The 24,987-nt window shown below is 38.0% G+C and overlaps 1 protein-coding gene across 1 annotated transcript in view; it reads right to left on the minus strand.

Moving 5' to 3' along the window:
* Positions 1 to 24,987, minus strand: part of ADAMTS6 (ADAM metallopeptidase with thrombospondin type 1 motif 6) — a 400,513-nt gene that overhangs the window by 175,359 nt on the left and 200,167 nt on the right. Inside the window, 1 exon segment of the mRNA XM_053701330.1 lies at positions 1,475 to 1,621. Coding sequence (XP_053557305.1) covers positions 1,475 to 1,621 — 147 coding nt within the window.

Genomic DNA, 24,987 nt, shown 5'->3' on the forward strand with positions numbered 1-24,987 from the left:
TAGGATTAAGGGAGAGTTTTTCATAGACCTCCTCATCCTGTAACTGTCGAAAAGCCTCCTTTATATAATCAGTCCTGTTAAGGACAACAACATTACCCCCTTTGTCAGAATTGCGTATTACAATAGATGAATTATTCTTAAGTTGTTTTATCGCAATCCTATCCTGTTTACTCATATTGTCATTCTTAAAACTGTTACATTTGTCCATGTTTTTCTTATGTAATTCTATCACTTCTTTTTCAACTGTTCTATGAAAAATTTCTATACTATTGTTTCTTATATGTGCTGGATAAAAGTCAGATCTACTTTTGAACTTTTTTAGAGGAATTTCACTACTCTTTAAGCTATGGATATCTCCCCCTGCTGCCCTATGTAGGTCTGTTAAATCCATTTCAGCACATATATCAACAAAAGATAGAATCCCATCATCCTGTGCTACCTCATCAATTTGATCACCATCCTCCGATATGTCCAAAGCATCGTTGTTATTACCCATTGTTTCAAAAAAATATTTCTTAAGGGTAAGAGATCGTACAAATTTATTAATATCAACAATGGTCTGGAACAAATCAAAGTGTGAACTTGGTGCAAAACTCAATCCCAATGATAGCACTTTTATCTGATTGTGGGTCAATTTAGCAGATGATAGATTAATTACATTTTTGGATTCCAGTTGTTCAACTATCTGTCACATAACATCATAACATTCATATTGATAAAATGAAACGATCTTATTGGAATCTACGCCGTGGAACAGGAACACGGCCTTTCAAGTGTGACGAATAGTAGCGTCGCCTCCATCATGGACTTGAGAGAAGACAGCAGGTAGCAAATCAAAGGGTCGGCAACGCCAAGTGCTAGAGGAGCTGTTAATACGAGTCGGGATGGTGTCGCAGAGAGAACTCCCACTGCATCTCCGGACCCTAACATTCGCCCAGGCCCTCACTAAGAGACTAACAGGACTACTTAAAACTCCTGTCCCATAGCGAAGAGTACTACCCTCCATGAGAGTCACACTTTATGTAAAAATTAATAAAAGTATTTTCTTTAAAAAAGAAAACTTCTGATACTTCTCTGCCAACCTCCTGGGACAAAAGGCAAAGAATTACTGGGGGTATAGGGGAAGTGGAAGGAGTATTTGAGCCTTTGGTTGGGGTGTCTTTGCCTCCTCCTGGTGGCCAGGTTCTTATTTCCCACAAGTAATGAATGCGGCTGTGTACTCTTTCCCATTAGGAAGAAAAGGGTATTTTAAAATATTTAATTAATTCATGCTCATATGAATGATATCTTTTACATACAAAATGTGATAATAATATCAGTATAATATTACAGTTGTTATGGTTTATCCTTTTCTAAATCTACTGGCAATAAAATGTGTTTTTTGGAAGGACATGATACCTATGTAAATAAACATAATAAACATACACACAGCTAAACATATTAATAGCACATAGAGTCAAAGAGAAATACTTACTCCAGAAAGCTGGTAATGTACTCCCTGCTACAAGCAGACCAAGAGAAAGGGTTGGTGTTAGATGTAATGTGAGCGGCCATTAGTTTGGCAGCTTCGTGACCTTTTGTCCCACATGAGTTTCCAATTCCATCATGGTTCATACCAAAACTGTTATAAAAGAAGAGAAAAGGGAGGGGGGGAGTAAATAAAGAATTTTATAACTTAATAATATTTTTTTTTTTTACTCTTTTATGAAGAGATGTAATCAGTTCAAAGTATTCAAATGAAAACATATTGTCAGTCTAAGTGCACCAAGCATGTTAACAACTATATTCTATCCATGTTATGAGACTCACTTGAGTTGAAAAATAGAAAATACAGAGCATAGCAGTACTGTGATAGAAATAATGCTACTTCTTAGTGACATTAAAGTCATTTGTAAGTTTACTGACGCAAAGCTACACAGGGGTTCATAAAAAAAAGACAAAACATATAATTACACACATACACACATATATCTATATTGAGTGAAGGGTCATCTTAATGGTACAGGACACAAAGACATTTTAGACAATTGTGTTCTTCCAACTTTGTAGCAACAGTTTAAGGAAGGCCCTTTTTCAGTTCCAGCATGACTATGCCCCTGTGAACAAAACAAGGTAAACGTAGACATGTTTTGGTAAGTATGGTGTGGAGGAACTTCAGTAGCCTGCACAGAGCCTTGATCTTAACATCATTAAACATCTGAAATGCCAACTGTGAGCAAGACTTCGTTCAACATTAGTGCCAGACCTCACAAAGGCTATTTTGGCTGAATGGGCAAGCTTCTTGATGAAAGCCTTCACAGAAGAGTGGCAGCTGTTATAGTGGCTATTATAGCCTCAAAGGGTGTCCATCTCCATACTCATGTTCATGGTTTTTGGAGGAGGATGTCCAACAAGCTCATATGGGTGTGATGGTCATGTGTCCACATACTTTTGGCCATATAATGTAGCTTTATATCTTCTTGCACAGATGATACAAATCTACACATAAACCAATAAATATATACAAGAGAGAGCATTAAGTCAATTACAGATAAGAGGGACAAGCTCTTCCAAAGTAAGAACAGTTTTATATACGGTAATACATAACAAATAGGCATATATTGTTTAAAAATTAAAATTTGTTAACAAAACTTCTAGGGTTGTGCAAATCTAGAGCAGTTCAGGGATTCACTGCGAGAAAGCCCTCTTTATATATAGCCATAAATTCATACTAAAGTCAGAAGCCTGAGGCACATTCCAAAATGGGGAGATATATTGCAGTGGGGAGCTACAAAAGCTCAATTTCTTGTGCTAAATTACAGGAACTGAAAGCAGCATACCTGTAAATAATAAGTAAATAATATATAGCAGCTTTACTATTTTTTTTTGCTATTGTTAAAGGGACACTGAACCCAATTTTTTTCTTTCAAGATTCAGATAGACCATGCAATTTTAAGCAACTTTCTAATTTTCTCCTATTATCAAATTTTCTTTATTCTCTTGGTATCTTTATTTGAAAAGCAATAATGTAAGTTTAGATGCCGGCTCATTTTTGGGGAACAACCTGGGTTGTTCTTGCTGATTGGTGGATAAATTCACCACCAATAAACAAGTGCTGTCCAGGGTCTAGACCAAAAAATTAGCTTAGATGGCAGATATCTGTAGGAGCAGAAAACAGAAAGAGGCGCCTTATGGGACAGTATCGTGGTGTCGCTATAATGCAGGATAGAGCGAACAGCACACACAAATGGCAAGATACTCACAAGTGAGATGGCATAAACGTATGCCAAACTAGACAGGACGGAACCTTAGTCGTCCGCCAGACGGTCCAATAGAAAGAAGGCTCTAACGCTCCAATGTTCCAATCCGCTACGGCGGAGAAACACAGACGTCAGAGGCCCACAGCGTCTGTGGGAGGATTAATGGCTCAGAGTCCTTGGTGTAAGTGGCAGGATACCGCTCCACACATAGGATCAGATTGATAGTAGACAATAAGAGCGGGGGTATCATAAAAGGAATTTTATTTAAAAAATTAGATTTAAAACTGTTTAAAATACAAGGAAACAGCAACGCGTTTCTCGACCTTCCGGTCGTTTCATCAGGCTGATATTCACTTTGAAAACCCCGCTCTATTTAACATAATGATCATCCAATCGTAGACCGGTCTATTGTCCACACCCATCGTCGAACCAATCATAAATTGTGATTGGTATCTATAGTGACAGTTGCACCTGCTCTGTAATCAGAGATGAAGAGTGTAAAGACGATAATGCCGACTGTGATCAGTATACATAAATAACCACAAAATGGCTACAATGTCAGAATGTAATAAATTTGTATGTAGTTCAAATTAAAATATCGAGTGGTACTGAAAGTTGACAGTTATTGCTAGTGTAAAAGGAGAGGTGTTTAGCTAAAAGAATGTAACAGAGTTGTGTCTGTATTTCTCCTGTGTAATAATTGCGATGTGTAATAATTACGATAACAAAGGAAAGTTTAAAATATGATATAAACCACCAAACATACAGATGCAGTATTGTTGTACCATCTGTAAGCTAATGCAATAAAAACTTGATCGTAGGGCGTGAGTAAATTAATATTCATAGGCATGTTGGTGATGTGATAACATATTTAAAGGGACCCTGTTTTCTGATGGATGGTAATGTAATAGCATATTTAAAGGGACCATGTGTTCTGATAAATGGATATAATAAATTAGTATCCATATATGTTGATGGTGTAATGTATACTGACAAATACATTTGATAGATTGATATCTATAGGTATATTGTTAGTGTGATAGCCTCCACATATTTAAAGGGCCTATATGTTCTGACAGATAAATATCGATGTGTGGTCATAAATGATCTTATATCTAAATCTGAATATAATTAGCTTAAAAAATATTCTTAATAGTTAAGCCAGTTATATCTAGTTGGTCCGAGACCATAGACGTCTACTCCAATAAGGACAATTGATTGGTAGTAAATAACCTACATCAAAATCAGGCAGAGGGACTAGAGAAATGGACCTTTATGAGAAGGCTGCCAAATCGACACATAAATTGAGACCATCAGGGTGCATGCTTTTCAGCAGATGGATCCAATAAGTCTCCCTCTGTCTGAGCCTAAAAAAACGATTATAAAGGTGGGATTTAGGAATGAATTATATGGGATTGACAGAATAACAATTAAGATCCCCCCTATGTACATCGTTACAGTGTCTTGATACACTATGAAGTCTGTAGTTATTCTTCATATTTCGATGGTGTTCAGACCATCTGGTACTAAGGTATCTACAGGTGTGCCCTACGTATTGTACCCCACAGACACATGTAAGTAGATAAACTACATAAGAGGAAGCACAAGATGCACGACCAATGATGGTATAGGATTTATGGGTGATACTAGACCTAAAGGTTTTTTGCCGATCACCAATGAAAATACACATCTTACAACGGGCTCGTCTGCACTTATAAGACCCATGTTGTAAATTATTCCTATTATTTCCCGAGGAAGGCTGTCTATGTTTGACAATCTTGCTCGGGGCCAACATTGTTTTGAGGGTTGGTGCCCTTCTATAGACTATTCTAGGTTTGTCGTCCAAAGTTCTTTTCAAAATAGGGTCTTTAAGTAATATTTGCCAATGACGTGTGACAATCTCTCTAATTAGATTATGGTTAGAGTTGAATTGGGTAATGAACAACGGATCTTTGTGAAAGGTACTGTTATTTGTTGGTTCTAATCGTGCATTAGGCTCAGTAAAATACAATTCCCTATTATCATTTTTGGCTCTCAAGAAGCCATTTTCAATGATAGAGTTAGGGTAATGTTTCTCCCTAAAGCGTTCCTTTAAGGTAAGGCTTTGTGTTTCATAGTCTGCCATAGAACTACAGTTACGGCGCACTCTTTTGAACTGACCATAGGGGACGTTCAATTTCCATGGGTGATAGTGACAGCTCTTGAAGTCAAGGTAGCTATTACAATCTACTGCCTTAAAATGGGTAGTGCTAGTCACTTGACCCTCGGTGAAACTGAGATTGAGATCTAGGTACACTATTGATTGCCTCTCAATAGTACTAGTAAACACCAAACCTCTATTGTTGGTGTTTAGATGTTCAACAAAAGATTATGTTGTTGAACATCTAAACACCAACAATAGAGGTTTGGTGTTTACTAGTACTATTGAGAGGCAATCAATAGTGTACCTAGATCTCAATCTCAGTTTCACCGAGGGTCAAGTGACTAGCACTACCCATTTTAAGGCAGTAGATTGTAATAGCTACCTTGACTTCAAGAGCTGTCACTATCACCCGTGGAAATTGAACGTCCCCTATGGTCAGTTCAAAAGAGTGCGCCGTAACTGTAGTTCTATGGCAGACTATGAAACACAAAGCCTTACCTTAAAGGAACGCTTTAGGGAGAAACATTACCCTAACTCTATCATTGAAAATGGCTTCTTGAGAGCCAAAAATGATAATAGGGAATTGTATTTTACTGAGCCTAATGCACGATTAGAACCAACAAATAACAGTACCTTTCACAAAGATCCGTTGTTCATTACCCAATTCAACTCTAACCATAATCTAATTAGAGAGATTGTCACACGTCATTGGCAAATATTACTTAAAGACCCTATTTTGAAAAGAACTTTGGACGACAAACCTAGAATAGTCTATAGAAGGGCACCAACCCTCAAAACAATGTTGGCCCCGAGCAAGATTGTCAAACATAGACAGCCTTCCTCGGGAAATAATAGGAATAATTTACAACATGGGTCTTATAAGTGCAGACGAGCCCGTTGTAAGATGTGTATTTTCATTGGTGATCTGCAAAAAACCTTTAGGTCTAGTATCACCCATAAATCCTATACCATCATTGGTCGTGCATCTTGTGCTTCCTCTTATGTAGTTTATCTACTTACATGTGTCTGTGGGGTACAATACGTAGGGCGCACCTGTAGATACCTTAGTACCAGATGGTCTGAACACCATCGAAATATGAAGAATAACTACAGACTTCATAGTGTATCAAGACACTGTAACGATGTACATAGGGGGGATCTTAATTGTTATTCTGTCAATCCCATAGAATTCATTCCTAAATCCCACCTTTATAATCGGTTTTTTAGGCTCAGACAGAGGGAGACTTATTGGATCCATCTGCTGAAAAGCATGCACCCTGATGGTCTCAATTTATGTGTCGATTTGGCAGCCTTCTCATAAAGGTCCATTTCTCTAGTCCCTCTGCCTGAATTTGATGTAGGTTATTTACTACCAATCAATTGTCCTTATTGGAGTAGACGTCTATGGTCTCGGACCAACTAGATATAACTGGCTTAACTATTAAGAATATGTTTAAGCTAATTATATTCAGATTTAGATATAAGATCATTTATGACCACACATCGATATTTATCTGTCAGAACATATAGGCCCTTTAAATATGTGGAGGCTATCACAGTAACAATATACCTATAGATATCAATCTATCAAATTTATTTGTCAGTATACATTACACCATCAACATATATGGATACTAATTTATTATATCCATTTATCAGAACACATGGTCCCTTTAAATATGCTATTACATTACCATCCATCAGAAAACAGGGTCCCTTTAAATATGTTATCACATCACCAACATGCCTATGAATATTAATTTACTCAAGCCCTACGATCAAGTTTTTATTGCATTAGCTTACAGATGGTACAACAATACTGCATCTGTATGTTTGGTGGTTTATATCATATTTTAAACTTTCCTTTGTTATCGTAATTATTACACATCGCAATTATTACACAGGAGAAATACAGACACAACTCTGTTACATTCTTTTAGCTAAACACCTCTCCTTTTACACTAGCAATAACTGTCAACTTTCAGTACCACTCGATATTTTAATTTGAACTACATACGAATTTATTACATTCTGACATTGTAGCCATTTTGTGGTTATTTATGTATACTGATCACAGTCGGCATTATCGTCTTTACACTCTTCATCTCTGATTACAGAGCAGGTGCAACTGTCACTATAGATACCAATCACAATTTATGATTGGTTCGACGATGGGTGTGGACAATAGACCGGTCTACGATTGGATGATCATTATGTTAAATAGAGCGGGGTTTTCAAAGTGAATATCAGCCTGATGAAACGACCGGAAGGTCGAGAAACGCGTTGCTGTTTCCTTGTGTTTTAAACAGTTTTAAATCTAATTTTTTAAATAAAATTCCTTTTATGATACCCCCGCTCTTATTGTCTACTATCAATCTGATCCTATGTGTGGAGCGGTATCCTGCCACTTACACCAAGGACTCTGAGCCATTAATCCTCCCACAGACGCTGTGGGCCTCTGACGTCTGTGTTTCTCCGCCGTAGTGGATTGGACCATTGGAGCGTTAGAGCCTTCTTTCTATTGGACCGTCTGGCGGACGACTAAGGTTCCGTCCTGTCTAGTTTGGCATACGTTTATGCCATCTCACTTGTGAGTATCTTGCCATTTGTGTGTGCTGTTCGCTCTATCCTGCATTATAGCGACACCACGATACTGTCCCATAAGGCGCCTCTTTCTGTTTTCTGCTCCTACAGATATCTGCCATCATCCTATCTTCGGGAGTGCTGCCGTCAGATCGGGTGGCCTGTGGTGGGGTTTCACCTTGCCTCCCCCGAGGCTGGTTCTGTTTTTTGTGCTCCGCTTCTCATATGTGCGCACCTCCACAAGGACTTAATCCTCGTTTTATTTAATTAGCTTAGATGCCTTCTTCAAATAAAGATAGCAAGAGAACGAAAAAAATTGATAATAGGAGTAAATTAGAAAGTTGCTTAAAATCGCATGCTCTATCTGAATCATGAAAAAAAAATGGGTTCAGTGTCCCTTTAAGTATTATTTATTTTGTGCATTTAACCTCAGGTTCATATAGTGAAAATAATGGGTATCTTGCATACTGAACTTGAAAAAGTAAGATGCAAGATCAAAGTAACAAAAATATTGAAATGTATTATTAACAAGCAGAATTGGTAGCAAGTATTGTCAGTGAACAAGCTACAAAATACCTAAAAGATTCCATTTGAGGAACTAGAGGGCAAGGTAAAAAGTACTGTATAACTACATTGCAGATCCAACCCTTTAGTGAGACTGCTCTGTTTTTAAGCTAAAGTGCAGCTAATTAATTTATTATGGAGCTCTGATTTACATCATGGAACTCAAATAACCGGGAATTTCAAAACTTTAGAAAAATAGCTCCCATCTGTGAAATTTTTCAAATGCATAGGTACATCTTCTTCTCAGGCAGCAAGACTACTCATGCAAAATCATAATGGTGAAGGTGTGGTTTCAGCTTTAGCTTCAATAAAATCCATATACATTTGCATCACAGAAATATTATTTATATACAGACACTTAAAGGGACAGTCAAGTCCAAAAAATACTTTCATGTTTCAAATAGGGCATGTAATTTTAAACAACTTTCCAATTTACTTTTATCACCAATTTTGCTTTGTTCTCTTGGTATTCTTAGTTGAAAGCTAAACCTAGGAGGTTCATATGCTAATTTCTTAGACCTTGAAGGCCGCCTCTAATCTAAATGCATTTTGATAGTTTTTTTTACCACTAGAGGGCATTAGTTCACGTGTTTCATATAGATAGCATTGAGCTTATGCACGTGAATTTACCATGGAGACAGCTCTGATTGGCTAAAATTAAAAATACATTTCAGTCAAAAGAACTGAAATAAGGGGGCAGTCTGCAGAAGCTTAGATACAAGGTAATTACAGAGGTAAACCGTGTATAATTATAACTGTGTTGGTTATGCAAAACTGGGGAATTGGTAATTAAGGGATTATCTATCTATTAAAACAACAAAAATTCTGGTGTTGACTGTCCCTTTAAACATAGCACGTATCGCATCACTGGTCACCTTAGATACCGTTTACTTGTAGGTGTTAAAGGTGCGGGTGTTCTGTCAGATTTTGCTCCCTTGTCAGAATTTCCTACCTTCATGAGCGCATGCCCAGAATTACGTAATCACACTCCACGTTTGAAAAGAATGTGTGGAATGCCATTACGTAATTAAAAGCATGTGCCGTCAAAATTTTCTACCTTGAACTGGTCATGCACGCATGTACATGGACGCCACTTTAACAATGAAAGAGAGGTTAATCAGCCTGTCCGTCGGAATTTGCTACCTAACAATGTGTGAATGCTTTTAATTACGTAATCTCATTCCACACATTCTTTTAAAACATATGTGGAGTGCGATTACATAATTCTGAGCATGCGCTCATGAAGGTAGCAAATTCCGACAATGAAGAAAAATCCGACAGGACACTGGCTGTCCTCCACCAAAATACTGAACAATCTGTCAGTGACAGGGCACAATAGTAGGTAAGGTCATAAAATGCCCCCCCCCCCCACCCACCAAATAAAAAGTTCAACCTTAGCCCCTATCATGCATATTTTCACAAATGAGCAGTCATTTTACCCCTTGGCTGCTGGTAACCTACAACAAAATATTTTTACAGCAACACACATGAACAGAAGTGATTTCACAACCTTGACTGCTCTTCACTTCCCTTTGCTCCATATTTGTAATGTGTTAAAAGAATAGGAGGCCTTTTTTCATTTAGCTAACACTTTAACAAAACTGGATTTTAAGTGTCCATTATATTTTGTGAATATTTTACAGGACAGCCTGCTAAAATTCTAGACTGCCTGGTTGAATATTGAACATCTGGCAACCCTACATGCACAGCACCACTGTGCTGTCTCCCTATGACAACAAGGGGTGAAGTGGCCATGTGTGAAACTGAGCCAATACAGCCTTGAACTGGCTGCCTCAACCTTTAAAGGGACTGTAAACTTTGACATTTCTCACCCACCGTATACATTTTTAAATATCCATTTAATATAATTATTATATTGTGCAGAGTATAAGCGCTGCAGAAGCAAACGAAACTAACTTTTATTATTCCTAACTTATTTACCGCTCCGTCCGCCCATGCAGCCTGAGTACATTCTATAGCAAAGTCAGCGCTGCAGGGCACTTACGTCATACAGACACTTCCTCCTCCCATCGCTATACCCCCGAGCGCGCATTATGTGTAAGATTGCGCATGCGCAAATCCGCAACTCTACTTCACACAATATAAGCAGTGGATCGCGATGCGAAGCGCATTGCAATTCACTGCTTATGTAACATTCCAGTTCCTCCTCGCATCTGAAGAGAATCATTTAGCAACCCACCCTAAACTAAAACGAGCAATTTAACATTATATATTTGTTTTTTGGTAAGTTTACATTTTGTAATGTACCACCAATAATGCCCAATAAATATAACATATAATGAAAAATTTAAATGTTAATCTTTTTGCTCGTTCGTCTGTAGGAGTGACTCACCGCTCTATCAGACACACAGAATCGCAATGCAGAACAAAGCATTGCGATTCTGTATAAGGCTGAAGTTACAAGTAACGATGTCACTGCGCATGCGCACGTCATGAGGGAACGCGCGCTGTGAGGAGAGGAGAAGACGGACGTTCTAACGGCGGTTGGATGCAGGGGCTATGACGAAGCGGTCAGAAAAAAAGATTTATTAGATAGGCGGCCAGATAAAGGTATTTTATGAATAGATAATATATATGTTTGTAACGCTTCCACTGCGCTTTTTCTCTGCATCAAAGGATTATTTATAATAATTAATGTTAATTTAACTGATCAAGGTTTTGTGGATCAAGTGTTTACAGTCCCTTTAACGAAATTAAAGGAAAGTTATTAAAGGGACAGTTAACTCAAAAAATGTTATTGTTTAAAAAGATAGATAATCCCTTTATTACCCATTCCCCAGTTTTGCATAACCAACACAGTTATATTAATACACCTTTTACCTCTGTGATTACCTTGTATTTAAGTCTTTTCTGACCCCTGATCACATGCTTTTTTATTTATTACATATTGACTTGCATTTTATCCAATTAGTGCAGTGTCTGCCACAACCCAGGGGCGTTAGCACAATATTATCTATATGGCTCACATGAACTAGCTCTACCCTGTTGTGAAAAGCTAATAAGAAAAGCATGTGATAAGAGGCTGTCTGTAGTGGCTTAGAAACAGGCATACATTTAGAGATTTAAAGGTAATAAAGTATATTAATATAGCAATGTTGGTTGTGCAAAGCTGGGTAAAGGGTAGTAAAGGCATTATCTATCTTTTTAAACAGTAACAATTTTGGTGTTGACTGTCCCTTTAAACACTGAGAGATTGTAATACAAAATATTAAGTATATGTAGTAAATCAATTTTGCAATAAACTTTATTTATTTTGTCCCCTTCTTCCTCTACATTAATTCCTAAAACCATGTACAGTTCTATACTTTTATCTACCTATATTTATCTGATACTCATTTGCAATGTGCAAAACTATATGGGTAACTGTAGCGAGGTCACTCAGTATTTATATATCTTTGTCACCTCTCACCTGTTCTTTTTTTAAACTCGTTTTAATTAATAAACATATAAAAGTATAAGTGCAGTCTCTATTCCACACAATCATTGGTGACACACTTTAGTGACCCATTTATAGCTTTTCCTGATTGGCCTCAGCAGAGAAGGAAACCTAAGCAGCTACAAATAATTATGAGCAGACGGACAGGTTATGGAGCGGTGGTCTTTAGAAGGCTCGCCAGAAACACGGGCCCTCGAGTTCCATTCGAAGCTTGATAAATGGGCCTCTAACACTTTACACTTACAGTATTTTTCAATATTTAAATAAACAATATCATTTAAAAAAAAAAAAGTACATCTGCATATTATTCACAGACTAATCTTTGCTTTAAATGCAACATTGTATCTGGCATTTATTTAGCGTTTAAAGTGAAAGTAAATTTCGGACCATTTCAAAACAGTAATTCATTCTCTTCATCTATATAAACATAATCGCTATATTTTTTTTTTTTAATAAAAATATTAATTCACCTTTATTTTAAATACATTATAAGGCTTCTGTTTTCGTCTGTGCTCCTCCCATCTTCTACTTCCTTACTTTTTCAGTGTTTACGTATAGACCGGTCCCACCCGCTCTATACGTATTAGATATGCGCGTTCCCAATACAGCTTGTCTCCAAAGCGCATGCGATTTTGCAATTACTGATTGAAATCAGAAGACGTTTATGACTCGGCCACGAGCATAAGATGGGACGCATGCGCAGATCGGCTGATAGTTAGATGACGTAGTGTCACGGCCGCCTATCGGCCAGGATTTCAATTGGAGAATTGTAAAACGTGATCAGGAAGTATTAGAAGTTCCGAAAAACGGGTTGTTATTATATATTTTAATATTAGTGTTTTAACTCATGTAAAACTTTGTTTGCAAAAAAATATAACAAAGTTCATGAATGAAAGTCCCAATGATTTTAAATTTTACATTTAATTGTGTTTAGTAACCATTGAAACTTTACCTTCACTTTAATGCCCCCTTAAACACAATTAGAATTGGGAACTAGTGCATACTTTGAGTGGAAACTAAGTTTAGAAATAAATCAAATTATAAACCCTCAAATTCCTAAACCCAACATTTATCTTTCATGATTCAGATAGAGCATGTAGATTTAAACAACTTTCTAATTTACTTCTATAATCAAATAGTCTTTGTTCTCTTGGTATCCTTTGCTGAAAGCAGGGACATAGAGCACTATATGGCAGCATTTTTACAAGAGTATTATCCATTTGCAAGAGGACTAGGTGGCAGTGCTATTTCCTGCTATGTAGTGCTGCAGATGCTTACCTAGGTATCTCTTCAACAAAGAGTATATGGGAAAAAAAGCTAATTTGCTAATAGAAGTAAATTGGAAACTAAAATGTTATGCGGTCTGAATCACAAAATATATTTTTGGGTTTTATATCCCTTTAACCTCTTAAGGACATATGACGGAATTTTTCCGTCATAAAACAATTGAGCAAACTGAAAGCTGTGTCCTTAAAGGGTTAATAGTTCTTTAAATGTAATGTGTTTCTTTAAAGGGACATGATTTAGATAGAGCACATCATTTTAAACAACTTTCCAATTTACAAATACGTGCACACTCCTGGGCTTTTATGAGCCTACCTAGTTTTACTCTTTAATAAAAGATACCAAGAGAACAAATAAAATTTGATAACAAAAGTAAATTGGAAAGTTGTTTAAAATTGTGTGTTCTATATGAATCATGAATGTTTAAATTTGACTTTACTATCCCTTTAATTTACCTTTTCAGTAAGGGAAGCTACTACACCATTTTGCTGCCAGAATATAACAGCAAAATGAAGAAAGCACATTTTTAATTCTTGCTGAATTCAGAAGAAACCCCTAACAGTTTACATTATCAAAAATCCACAAAATGTATTTTTCTCTTTTTTTTTTAAGCAGCTTTTTTTGGGCACTAAGAGTTTCAATATGCTTCTTTCAAAATAGTTTCCATTTGTATTTATTTCAAGGTATTGATATATTTTTTGCAAGCTCCTGATCATGAAACATCTTCTGCCAAAGTATATGTTAAAATGCCCTGGTTTGTCTGACATGGAAAGTTAACGCCACAGGCAGTTTTTTTTTCTCCCTTAGGGATTCAAATTTAGAGTTTGATTATTTGCCTTTTGCAGACAAAACATCACTTCAGACATAACATCCTGTCACTTAGTTGCACCCAGAAGAAAGGCAACTATAGATGTTAGATTATATCTCTAGGCCCACATCAGTAATTCTCATAGCAAACATATAATTATCAAGAGGTGTACCACATCCTCATGTGAGGCCCAGACTGTCAAGCGTTGGTGGACTGCAGCACTAACAGAAGTGGGAAAAGTTCTACTTTTATCAGTGCGTGTGACGTATGATGCATGACATTCACCAATTACAGGTGCCACGGACACATTCCGAGCAAACCAGCATCTCATGAGAAATAGCTAACAGAGGATAAAGTTATCCGTCCACAAGCATTTCATTTCATAACGTTTGACAGTGCAGCCCTGTAAGGCTTCTAAAGCTAGACTTCATTAAATAAAATTTGTTTATATACCTCATCTAGTTTTAAAGGTACATGAAAGTCAAAATCAGACTTCAAATAGAGCCTGAAATGATAAGACACCTAAATTCACTTCTATTGTAAAATGTTATTTATTCTCTGTGTCCTTTGTTGAAAAGCATATGTACATATGCTCAGAAGTAGTAACGTACTACTGGGAGCAAGCTGCTGACGACACAAATGTGTCTCTTGTTATTGACTCACCGTCCACTGCTTAATTCATTACTTGTGGAAATTAAGAACCTGGCCACCAGGAGGAGGCAAAGACACCCCAGCCAAAGGCTTTAATACCTCCCCCACTCCCCTCATCCCCCAGTCATTCTGCCAAGGGAACAAGGAACAGTAGGAGAAACATCAGGGTACAAATGGTGCCAGAAGATAATATTAATTTTAGGTCTGCCCACCGGAGCAAACGGCGGGAGCAGTGGACTCTCCTCTCACAGATGGAAATAAAATTATCAGGTAAGCATAATTTATCTTTTCCATCTTAATGGGAGGAGAGTCCACTGTTTCATTCATTACATGTGGGAACAAATACCCAAGCTCTAGAGGACACTGAATGGAAAAAAAAAAAAACTGAGGGTAAAAGGAGGCGGACCCTATACTGAGGGCACCACAGCCTGCAGAACCTTTCTCCCAAAAGCTGCTTCCGCCGAAGCAAAAACATCAAATTTGTAAAATTTTGCAAAAGTATGTAAAGAGGACCAAGTAGCCGCCTTACAAATCTGCTCCATAGAAGCCTCGTTCTTAAAGGCCCAAGAAGAGGCCACAGCTCTAGTTGAATGAGCCGTAATCCTCAGAGGAGGCTTATGTCCCGCTGTCTCAATGCAAAACGGAGGACACTCCTCAGCCAAAAAGATAAGGAAGTCGAAGCGGCCCTCTGACCCCCACGCTTCCCGGAAAGAGAACAAACAGAGAAGAAGTTTGTCTAAATTCCTACGTGGTCTGAAGATAGGACTTCAAGACACAAACCACATCCAGAACTACGTTGAAAGGAACCACAATCTCTTGATTGATGTTGCGAATTGACACAACCTTAGGAAGAAAACCTAACTTGGCTCAGAACAGCCTTATCAGCATGGAAAGCCAGATAAGGAGGGACACATTGCAAGGCCCGTAATCACAGATACTCTGCGCACAGAAGCAATAGCCCGTAGAAAAAAAAACCTAACAAGACAATAATTTAATGTCTACTTCATGCATAGGCTCCAACCAAGCCTGTGCAAAACCGAAAGAACAAGATTTAAACTCCAAGGAGGAGCAATAGATCTAAACACAGGTCTGATCCTAGCAGAGCTAGTGACTGCACATCAGGAAGCTCAGCGAACCTCTTGTGCAATAACGCAGAAAGCCCTTCTCTCTAGTTCCTCCTGGAGAACAGCATAAGTAGATCCTCCATATAATAGATGTGATGAGCAACCAGCTACGAACTTGAATGAGACTAAAAATAACACTCTCAGAAACCCTCTCTTGGCTAGGACTAAGCGTTCAATCTTCACACTCAGCCTCAGAGATCCACAGAGGAGATAACGACATCCTCACTAGTCCGCAAACCATATCCTTCGTGGCCAAGATGGTGCAATCAGTATCACTGATGCCTGCTTAATTTGAGCCACTACACTAGGAAGTAGTGGTAACGGCTGAAAAAGATAAATTAGATAAAACCTCCAAGGCCCCGCTAATGCATCTGTTAGCTCCGCCTGAGGATCCCTGTACCTCGACCCATATCTGGGTAACTTGGTAATGAGACGTCATAAGATCATCCTCTTGCAAATTTCCGCAAAAACTCGGGATGGAGAGACCAATCCCCCGGATTAAAGTATTGTCTGCTCAGGAAATCCGCTTCCCAGTTTTCCACACACGGAATGTGGATTGCTGATAGCGAACAAATGTGGGTCTCCGCCAACTCTAGAATCCGAGATACTTCCCTCATAGCTAGGGAGCTTCTTGTTCCCCCATGATGGTTGATGTAAGCCACCGAGGATATATTGCCTGATTAGAATCTGATAAACTGGGACAAATCCAGCAGAGGCCAAGCCTTCAGAGCATTGTATATTGCCCGAAGATCCAAAATGCGATCGGGAAGCTTTTCCTCCTGAGTCCATAGGCCCTGTGCCTTCCTGGCACCCCAAACAGCTCCCCTGACAAACTCGCAACCGTAGTCACAATCACCCAGGATGGTCTTCAGACGGACATCCCTTGGGACAAGTGAAACGGACAAAAACACCAGAGAGCGATTCTCTCGATCTGTTGTCCAGAAAAATCTGTTGAGACAGATCCGAATGATCGCCGTTCCACTGCTTCAGCATGCGCAGTTGCAACAATCTGAGGTGAAACCTAGCAAAGGAAATGATGTCCATGCTGATGTCCAATTACCTCCATACACCGAGCCACAGATGGCCCTAAGGAGGTCTGGAGGGCAAGACATGTTGAAGCTAGCCTGCAACGTCTCTGGTCTGTTAGAAAAATTCTCATGTCTATAAAGACTATTATAGTACCCGGGAATTCCACCCTGGTACTCGATACAAGAAAACACTCTCTAGATTTATCTTCCATCCATGGGATTGAAGAAGAAATTCCGAATGGTCCACTCTCCAAAATACTTAGAGATTGCCGCGTTGGCCGAGAATCAACTACTTGGAAGGCAGTTATGTTCACCACTATACCAGCTAGACCAAACAGAAGATCAATAAACTGGAAGTGCTGGTTCAGGAATGCAAACCATAGGAACTGGAAGTGGTCCTTGGAGATTGGTACGTGAAGGGAGCATCCTTCAGATCTATCGTGGTCATGAACTGCCCTTCTTAAACGAGGGGATGAATGGACCTATTGTCTCCCTCTTGAACGGTAGTTCCCTCCTTCTTTGGAACCACAAAGAGGTTTGAATAGTATCCCAAACCTCTCACTGTGTTAGGCACCGGGACAATAACTCCTAAGAGAAGAGATCCTGTACGCACCCCAGAAAGGCTTTCCTCCTTTCTGGTCAGAAAGACAGGAGAGAGGAGGAACTGACCCTGATCTATGACCTCCAGGACCCATGGATCCTGCATGTCCCTGAACCAAGCGACTGAAAAGAGCGAGAGATTGCCCCTACACGATCCAGAAGAGGACCGGGGACCACCCTTTCATGCCGACTTAGACCCGGCGTGCTTCTTGCTCTGCTTGGATTTATTCCAGGACTGGGCTGGCTTCCAAGAGCTCTTGATTTGCTCAGGCTTAGCGGAGGACTGCTGACATGGGCTTTATCAAAACGAAAAGAATGAAAATTGTCCCTTAGACTTGTTCATATTCTCTTGCGGTAGAAGGGCACCCTTGCCCCCTGTGACCGTGGAGAAAATTGAGTCCAGGCCTGGAACAAACAAATAATTTCCTTAAAAGGGAGGGAAAGAAGTCTAGACTTAGAAGTCATATCTGCCCCCCGACGGGCCTGAACAGAAAAGGCTGAAGCCTTAGCATTTAGACGAATAATCTGCCTAATAGCATCACAGATAAAAGAATTAACAACCCTCAAGGCAGTAAATCATTCCTGAGTAACGTCGAGGGGACCTCTCCACCCTGATCAATCCTATCAGGAGTCACACCAGAAGGTAGTTTCTACAGCAACCGCAGCAATGGCCGCCTCCGGTGAAAACAAATATCCTGTATGTTGAAAAACAACTGTCTTAACAGTGTTTCCATCCTTTAACGAAGAGCTATCCTCAAACGGGATAGTAATAAGTTCAGCAAGGGTGAAGATAGTGCCATCTTTTTTAGGGACGGGACCTCACAACTCCATTGAGAGTCCAGGGCCAGGAATGATTTGTTAAAGGGAGAAGAGAGGAACAATCCAGTCCCATTCATTCTTAATATGTTCGCCATCTAACAGGAGCAGGGAAGGATAAGGTACCACCCTGTCCTCAAACTCTATCCAATTTAGGAATTAAAGGTTCCTCAGGCAATTTGGCCTCTGGAACCACTGAATTTGCCAAAACACTTCCTTTAGAAAAAAGCGCAAATTCCTAAAACTAAAGTATGTCTCAGAAAGAACTTCATCTTCTGATAACCCTATCAGTTAAATCCAATAAATTATCTGATGAACTCTGGGAAGGAGTGCAATATGTGACCTTTCGCTTGCGCTTAGCAGGGTGAGGTAAAGCATTAAAGGCCGCAGACACCGCTGTCTGAGCTGCGCAGTAACGTCTGGTGAAAAAATGGCCCCCTCCAGATGGAGGATCAGCAATGCTACGGGAAACTGCATGTGTAGAGAGATAAGCATGTAGGGTATGCACCTCACTGGACGACAACTCCTCAGAGGAGGATGGCTCAGTGGTATCAAACATGTTTGATATTATCACATTATAAAGGCATCTGGAACATAATTGAGGGGGCGGTAAGGTCTCCTCACATTATAAACACAAATTACTCTATAGGAATAGAGGGCGTGCCCTCTAAGTAACAGAATCCTCCATCACTAATGCAATAACCGGAAAACTATAGAAATAAAACAATCTTATTTTATTAAAAAAAATGCACCTTTATATCGCAATGGCTGTGGCACTCACCACCTCCCATGACACAGACAGTACAGAGAGTTAGGACTCCTCTCTGATAGACACCTGGTCAGGAAAGAGGGAAGAATCATATGGTGCACCGACCCTGCTATGAGAAAAAGCATGCCAAGCTTGTAAGCTGCATGGCTCTCAAAGTGAAAGTGAAACCTGTATATTCCATAACAGCCTATGAGCCCATAACATCTCATACATAAAAACAGCATAAAATCAAACATATAAGATTATCCCCCCCTTGTTCAATAATCCCCCTTAGGAGATATTAACACTTGATTCTATACAGATAAAAGGAGTCACACTGTGACCCTGTCTTCTCGCGTTATCATACATGTATAAAAAAATGAAACTATCTTACCATAATCTATGCCGTGGAACAGGAACACGACCTTTCAAGTGTGACAGGTTAGTAACATTGTTCCAGACATGGACTTGAGAGCAGAAAGCAGGCAGCGAAACTCATCAACGCTGATAGCTTATGGAGCAGTTAATCAGAGTTAGGATGGTTTCGCAGAGACGACACTCCCTGCATCTCCCGACTCTAACTTTCACCCATGCTCTCACTGGCAGGCTGACAGAACTACTTAAAACTCCAGTCCCATTGCAAAAAGTACAACCCTCCATAAGAGACTACTCCGAATCTTCCGATACTTCTCTGCCAACCTCCTGTGATGAAACGCAAAGAATGACTGGAGGAGGTATTTAAGCCTTTGGCTGGGGTGTGTTTGCCTCCTCCTGGTGGCCAGGTTCTTAATTCCCACAAGTAATGAATGAAGCAGTGGACTCTCCTCCCACAGATGGAAATGAAATTATCAGGTAAGCATAATTTCTGTTTTTTTAGGATGGTTTAAGAATTGTAGATTTTCTCAGTAAATAATTATTTGAAAGGGGCATAAACGGTAGAAAAAGTAAATGCACTAATATAGCACTAGACTCTCCTCCCATTAAAATGGAAAGTTAATTGCATAAAAAGTGTTACTCTTCATATTTTAGTAAATTAGCTGAGTTGGAAGTGGAGAGATTATTTGAATTCTTAGTGATTTAGTATCAGCCTTGAATAAACACTTAATAATAAAGTTTTTAATAGCCATTTACTTTTAGACTACATTTTAAGCGATACATCCATCTCCTATGTGTGGTATGAAATATTAACATCATGATACTACAGGGGAAGACAATGAAATACATATTAGGATACTATCTCAAAATAGAAGACAGACAAACATATTGCCATAGGAAGTGGAAGTGAAAGTATTTTTTTCTATATTATTTCTAAAATAATGCATTTTAAAATGGACCTATATAAGTCAGCAAAGCATGCTTTTTAATTTCAGGTTTGTGGAGTTTTGTCTATAACCACCTATTAAGCTCTCTATTATTTGAACACATTTATGTATATTCTGTTAACAGATATTTAAATTTAAAGGGACACTAAACCCAAATTTGTTCTTTCTTGATTCAGATAGAGCATGCAATTTTAAGCATCTTTCTCATTTGCTCCTATTATAATTTTTTCTTTATTCTCTAGGTATCTTTATTTGAAAAGCAGGAATGTAAGCTTAGGAGCCAGACTATTTTTGGTTCAGAACCTGGGTAGTGCTTGCTAATTAGTGGCTAAATGTAGCCACCAATCATCAAAAGCTACCCAGGGTGCTGAACCAAAAATGGGCCAGATTTGCTGTGATGTCATCATACAAATGTAATGCACTCTGCTTGGTTATCCCTTGCCAGGGACTACTGGAATATATGTAAGTACAACTGGTAGAGCGGTTTTTGGAATGTACCAATTTAAGCTCAAGGATAGGCAAAAATATATCAGATGACTATACTTGTGTATTCAATTTGAACAAATGCCCACGTGGAAAGATCTATTTAGGGAAAACAACCAGACAAGTCAAGGAATGAATTAAAAGGTAGAAATAAAATACTGAATGTAAAAAAACAAAAACTGAACTTTATATTTATATTTTGCACTAAGCAACTGCTTTGCATTTTTCTTAGTACTTTATCCATTATAGGTTTCAACAAACAATTACCATTTTTTTGTGTGGTACTGGGAGCTAACTTGTAAAAGACACAGACACCTTGTAATTACAAGACTTTCATGTAGTATTGCAACATACTAATCAAGTATGAAATTTTTCTGACAACATTAAAACCTTGTTTGCGCTAATTGTTTTTCCTTGACCAAACACACTTTACCCATTATTGTAGGAACCATTCTGGAATTGTAACTAAAGCAAACCAGGTTTGCAACTGTCATTTTGTTAACAAACTCGCATTGTCTTAAAATATTTTGTATCCTCCACTGAGGCCAATTGAAGACAGATATTTGGCAGGATTAGGATTGGAAAGTCAGCAGTATACACTTCCAATTTCCAGAAATGGAAATCCTACAGTTTGCAGAGTTACATTATAGGAAAAGGTGGTAAAATAAATAACAAACATATACTGCAAAGGTTCTTTTACTATTCATAATAAAACATTTTATATAACAACTTCAAAGTGATCTTGGTGGTACAGGGAAATACAGGTAGCCCTCAGTTTACGCCGGGGTTAGGTTCCAGAAGGAATGGTTGTAAATTGAAACCGTTGTAAATTGAAACCCAGTTTATAATGTAAGTCAATGGGAAGTGAGGGAGATAGGTTCCAGGCCCCTCTCAAAATTGTCATAAGTAACACCTAATACATTATTTTTAAAGCTTTGAAATGAAGACTTTAAATGCTAAACAGCATTATAAACCAAATAAAATAATCCCACCACACAGAATATATAATTAAACTAAGTTAAATGAACAAAAACATTTGCTAAACAGCATTATAAACCTAATAAAATAATCACACAACACAGACTTCACTTGCATTTTTCTGCAAACAGTACTTTCTATGAATTTCCAATCTGGACTGATTTATAGACAGGAAGATCTTGTTCCTTTGAAATCTGCTCGATAGCTCAGGCCTGGTTAAACTGATTAATTTCAGCTTGCTTGGCTTTGCTGCAACACAAGCGGACAGCTCCACCTACTGGCTATTTTAATAAATGCACTGCTTCTCAATGCTTTTCAATAGCAGTCACATGACTGGAAAAAAAGGTTGTTATTCTGAAACGGTGTAAATTGAACCGTTGTAAAACGAGGGCCACATACAGGGTTAGTCAAATTGTTATATAAAAATGTAATTTTTTTTGTAAAGACATCTTACAAACCCTGTTACTGGGGGGGAAAAGACTTTCATGCCAGACTGCTTAGATCACATCTATGAGGAGCCTATTTTTACTATTACATATTAACTAATCAAAAGTTTATTGATAGAATGCTTAGAAATAAATTATTAAGGAAGCAGTTAAGTAATGATTAAAAAAACAAAAAAAAAAAAACTATTTATGTGCATGACCTAAGGGAAATTATTAACAAAGCAAAAATGAAGCAAATAGTTACAAGCCAGAATAAACATCATCATATACAAAGCAGCAGTTCTGTGTATTGCAACTTTCAGATAAAAAATATAGAAAATATTGTTAGTTTTAGAATAAATATTAAAGAAGACATTAAAATTAAAACTTTCATTATTCAGATGCAACCTCAATTTATTTCATTATTAAGTGTATTCCACTCTTGTATATTTTGTTAAAAAGCATACCTAGGTAGGCACGGGAGCATCAATGCACTACTGGGAGCGAGCTGGTGATTGGTGACTACACACATATCCCTCTTGTCATTGGCTGACCAAGTAGCACAATGCAGCTCTGGAGCGGACTTTATTTTTGGCTAATTTTGCAGGGGTTAAAGCATTTTCTTCTTCCTCTTTTATATCCCTTTAACACACTGACTGCCAGAAACATAGCAACACATCCCAGCCTTCACTGACAATGCAATTCATTGTATCTATAATTTTTATTTCTGAGACAATTATTTATTTTAAAAACATGGTGCCACATTGCAATATTGTACATACAAATAAAAAAAATTAAAAATCTGGAGAACCATTCTTCAAACAAGAAATTATTTAGAATGCTATGTAAAAGAAATCTTAAATATATACACAGGATGCAAACTAACAAAACATAAATTAAAAGGGACATGAAACCAAACATTTATCTTTCATGTAGAGATAAAGACTATAATTTTAAACAACTTTCCAATTTCCTTCTATCATCGTATTTGCCTCATTCTCTTGGCATCCTTTATTGAAGAAACAGCAATCCACTAATGGGAGCTAGTTAAAGGGCCATGATATCCAAATGTTGAAACACTTGAAAGTGATACAGCATAGCTGTAAAAAGCTGACTAGAACATATCACATGAACATCTCTATGTAAAAAAGAAAGATAGTTTACCTCAAAATGTTGTAAATATTTACACCCCATTGCAAATCAGTATGTCTGTCCCAGGACAGGCAAGGGAGTGAGCCTTATGTTATTTCCCTATTCAGTTTAAGGAAGTTTACTATGAAGTCTCATGAGAGTTAAGTCAAATCTCATGAGATCACAGTAAAAGAGTTAATGACCCCAGCACTGTTAATGCTGATTGGCTGCAGTTCATTTCTTCATTTATTTTTTTTTTTTTTTTTACCTGGAGCTGGATAGCAGCTGAAGTATAACTTTTTACACAGGACTTACTCTGGTGAGCTAAGGAGATTGTGAGGTAAAATATCTTCCTTTTTTACATAGAGGTGCTCAGGTGATATTTTCCTGTCAGTTTTTTACAGTTATGTTGCATCAGTTTCAAGTGATTTAGCATATGAGTATTATGTCCCTTTAATGCATTCGGTGAGCCAATAACATGAGGCATTTATGTGCAGCAACTTAAACAAAGAATATCAAGAGAACAATACAAATTAAAAAATAGAAGTAAATTCTGAATCATGAAAGAAAACACTTGTGTTTTATGTCCCTTTTACTAGTACTGTGTTGTGTGTCAATAATGGAAAGAAAAGTAGTGTGGGATGGAGAAGTGGTGGTAGGGGGAGATACAGAAGAAACCACTGAAGGTGGCACCTATTTCGTAGGCTAGACAAGCTTGTTCCAGTTTTATTTTAAATAAGTGTAGCTGAAAATGGGGATCAGATGAGAGCAACTCCATATTCCCTGTTTTGCCTTCAGGCAAGCAGAACACCTGAAGCAGAGAGGCTACATGGAATACCTAGTAATGCTCATTGGCTGAAAGATACTTCCTGCTAGTGCTCATTGGCTGAAAGATACTTCCTGCTAGTGCTCATTGGCTAGGAGATGCAATGCACATTTGTATCAGACACTGAGCATTTATACAAAGTACACAAATTATACTGCTCTTAATTTCAATTTTGCATTAAAGTTCCATAAAACAGGTTGAGATCTGTGCATATCCTAAAAGGGCTAATTAATTTAAAACAGTTTGCATAAAAAAAATGTTTAAAAATTGCTGACAAGTACTGTATTTTAAAATAATTTTCAAAAATAAGCAAAATGAATTACATAGCTAAGCTGCCTGGAGCAGCCAACTCCACTCCCCTTCTCAGGGTTTAGACACAGGCATTGTATTTCAACTGAGTTCACAGCTTCTAGGCATGCTCCATCAGATAATCCCTATGCATTTTTGCATTCTACCAAAAGAGCAATAAACAGATACACAGCCATAAAAGGAATTGTGTGGGGGGAGTTAGAGCTGTACAATTCAGAAACTAAAAAGAAAGGGTTAATGGCGAGGCACTGCAGTATAAATTTGCAGGTATAGTAATTAAAGTACATATTATTATATTTTGTCTCTATCCCAACTTGTTTTATGTCCCTTTAATGGTGACTGTTACTTTCATTTTTTAAGCAGAAAAATGACAACTCCACAATGTTGCTCTTTCACATGAATGACAGAAAATGTACTATGCACTTCTGAGGCTGCTCTTTGAGTGATTTTAGCTCTTTTGCGCTGACC

The sequence above is a fragment of the Bombina bombina genome, chromosome 2, assembly GCF_027579735.1.
Source record: "Bombina bombina isolate aBomBom1 chromosome 2, aBomBom1.pri, whole genome shotgun sequence".
Taxonomy (NCBI): Eukaryota; Metazoa; Chordata; class Amphibia; order Anura; family Bombinatoridae; genus Bombina; species Bombina bombina.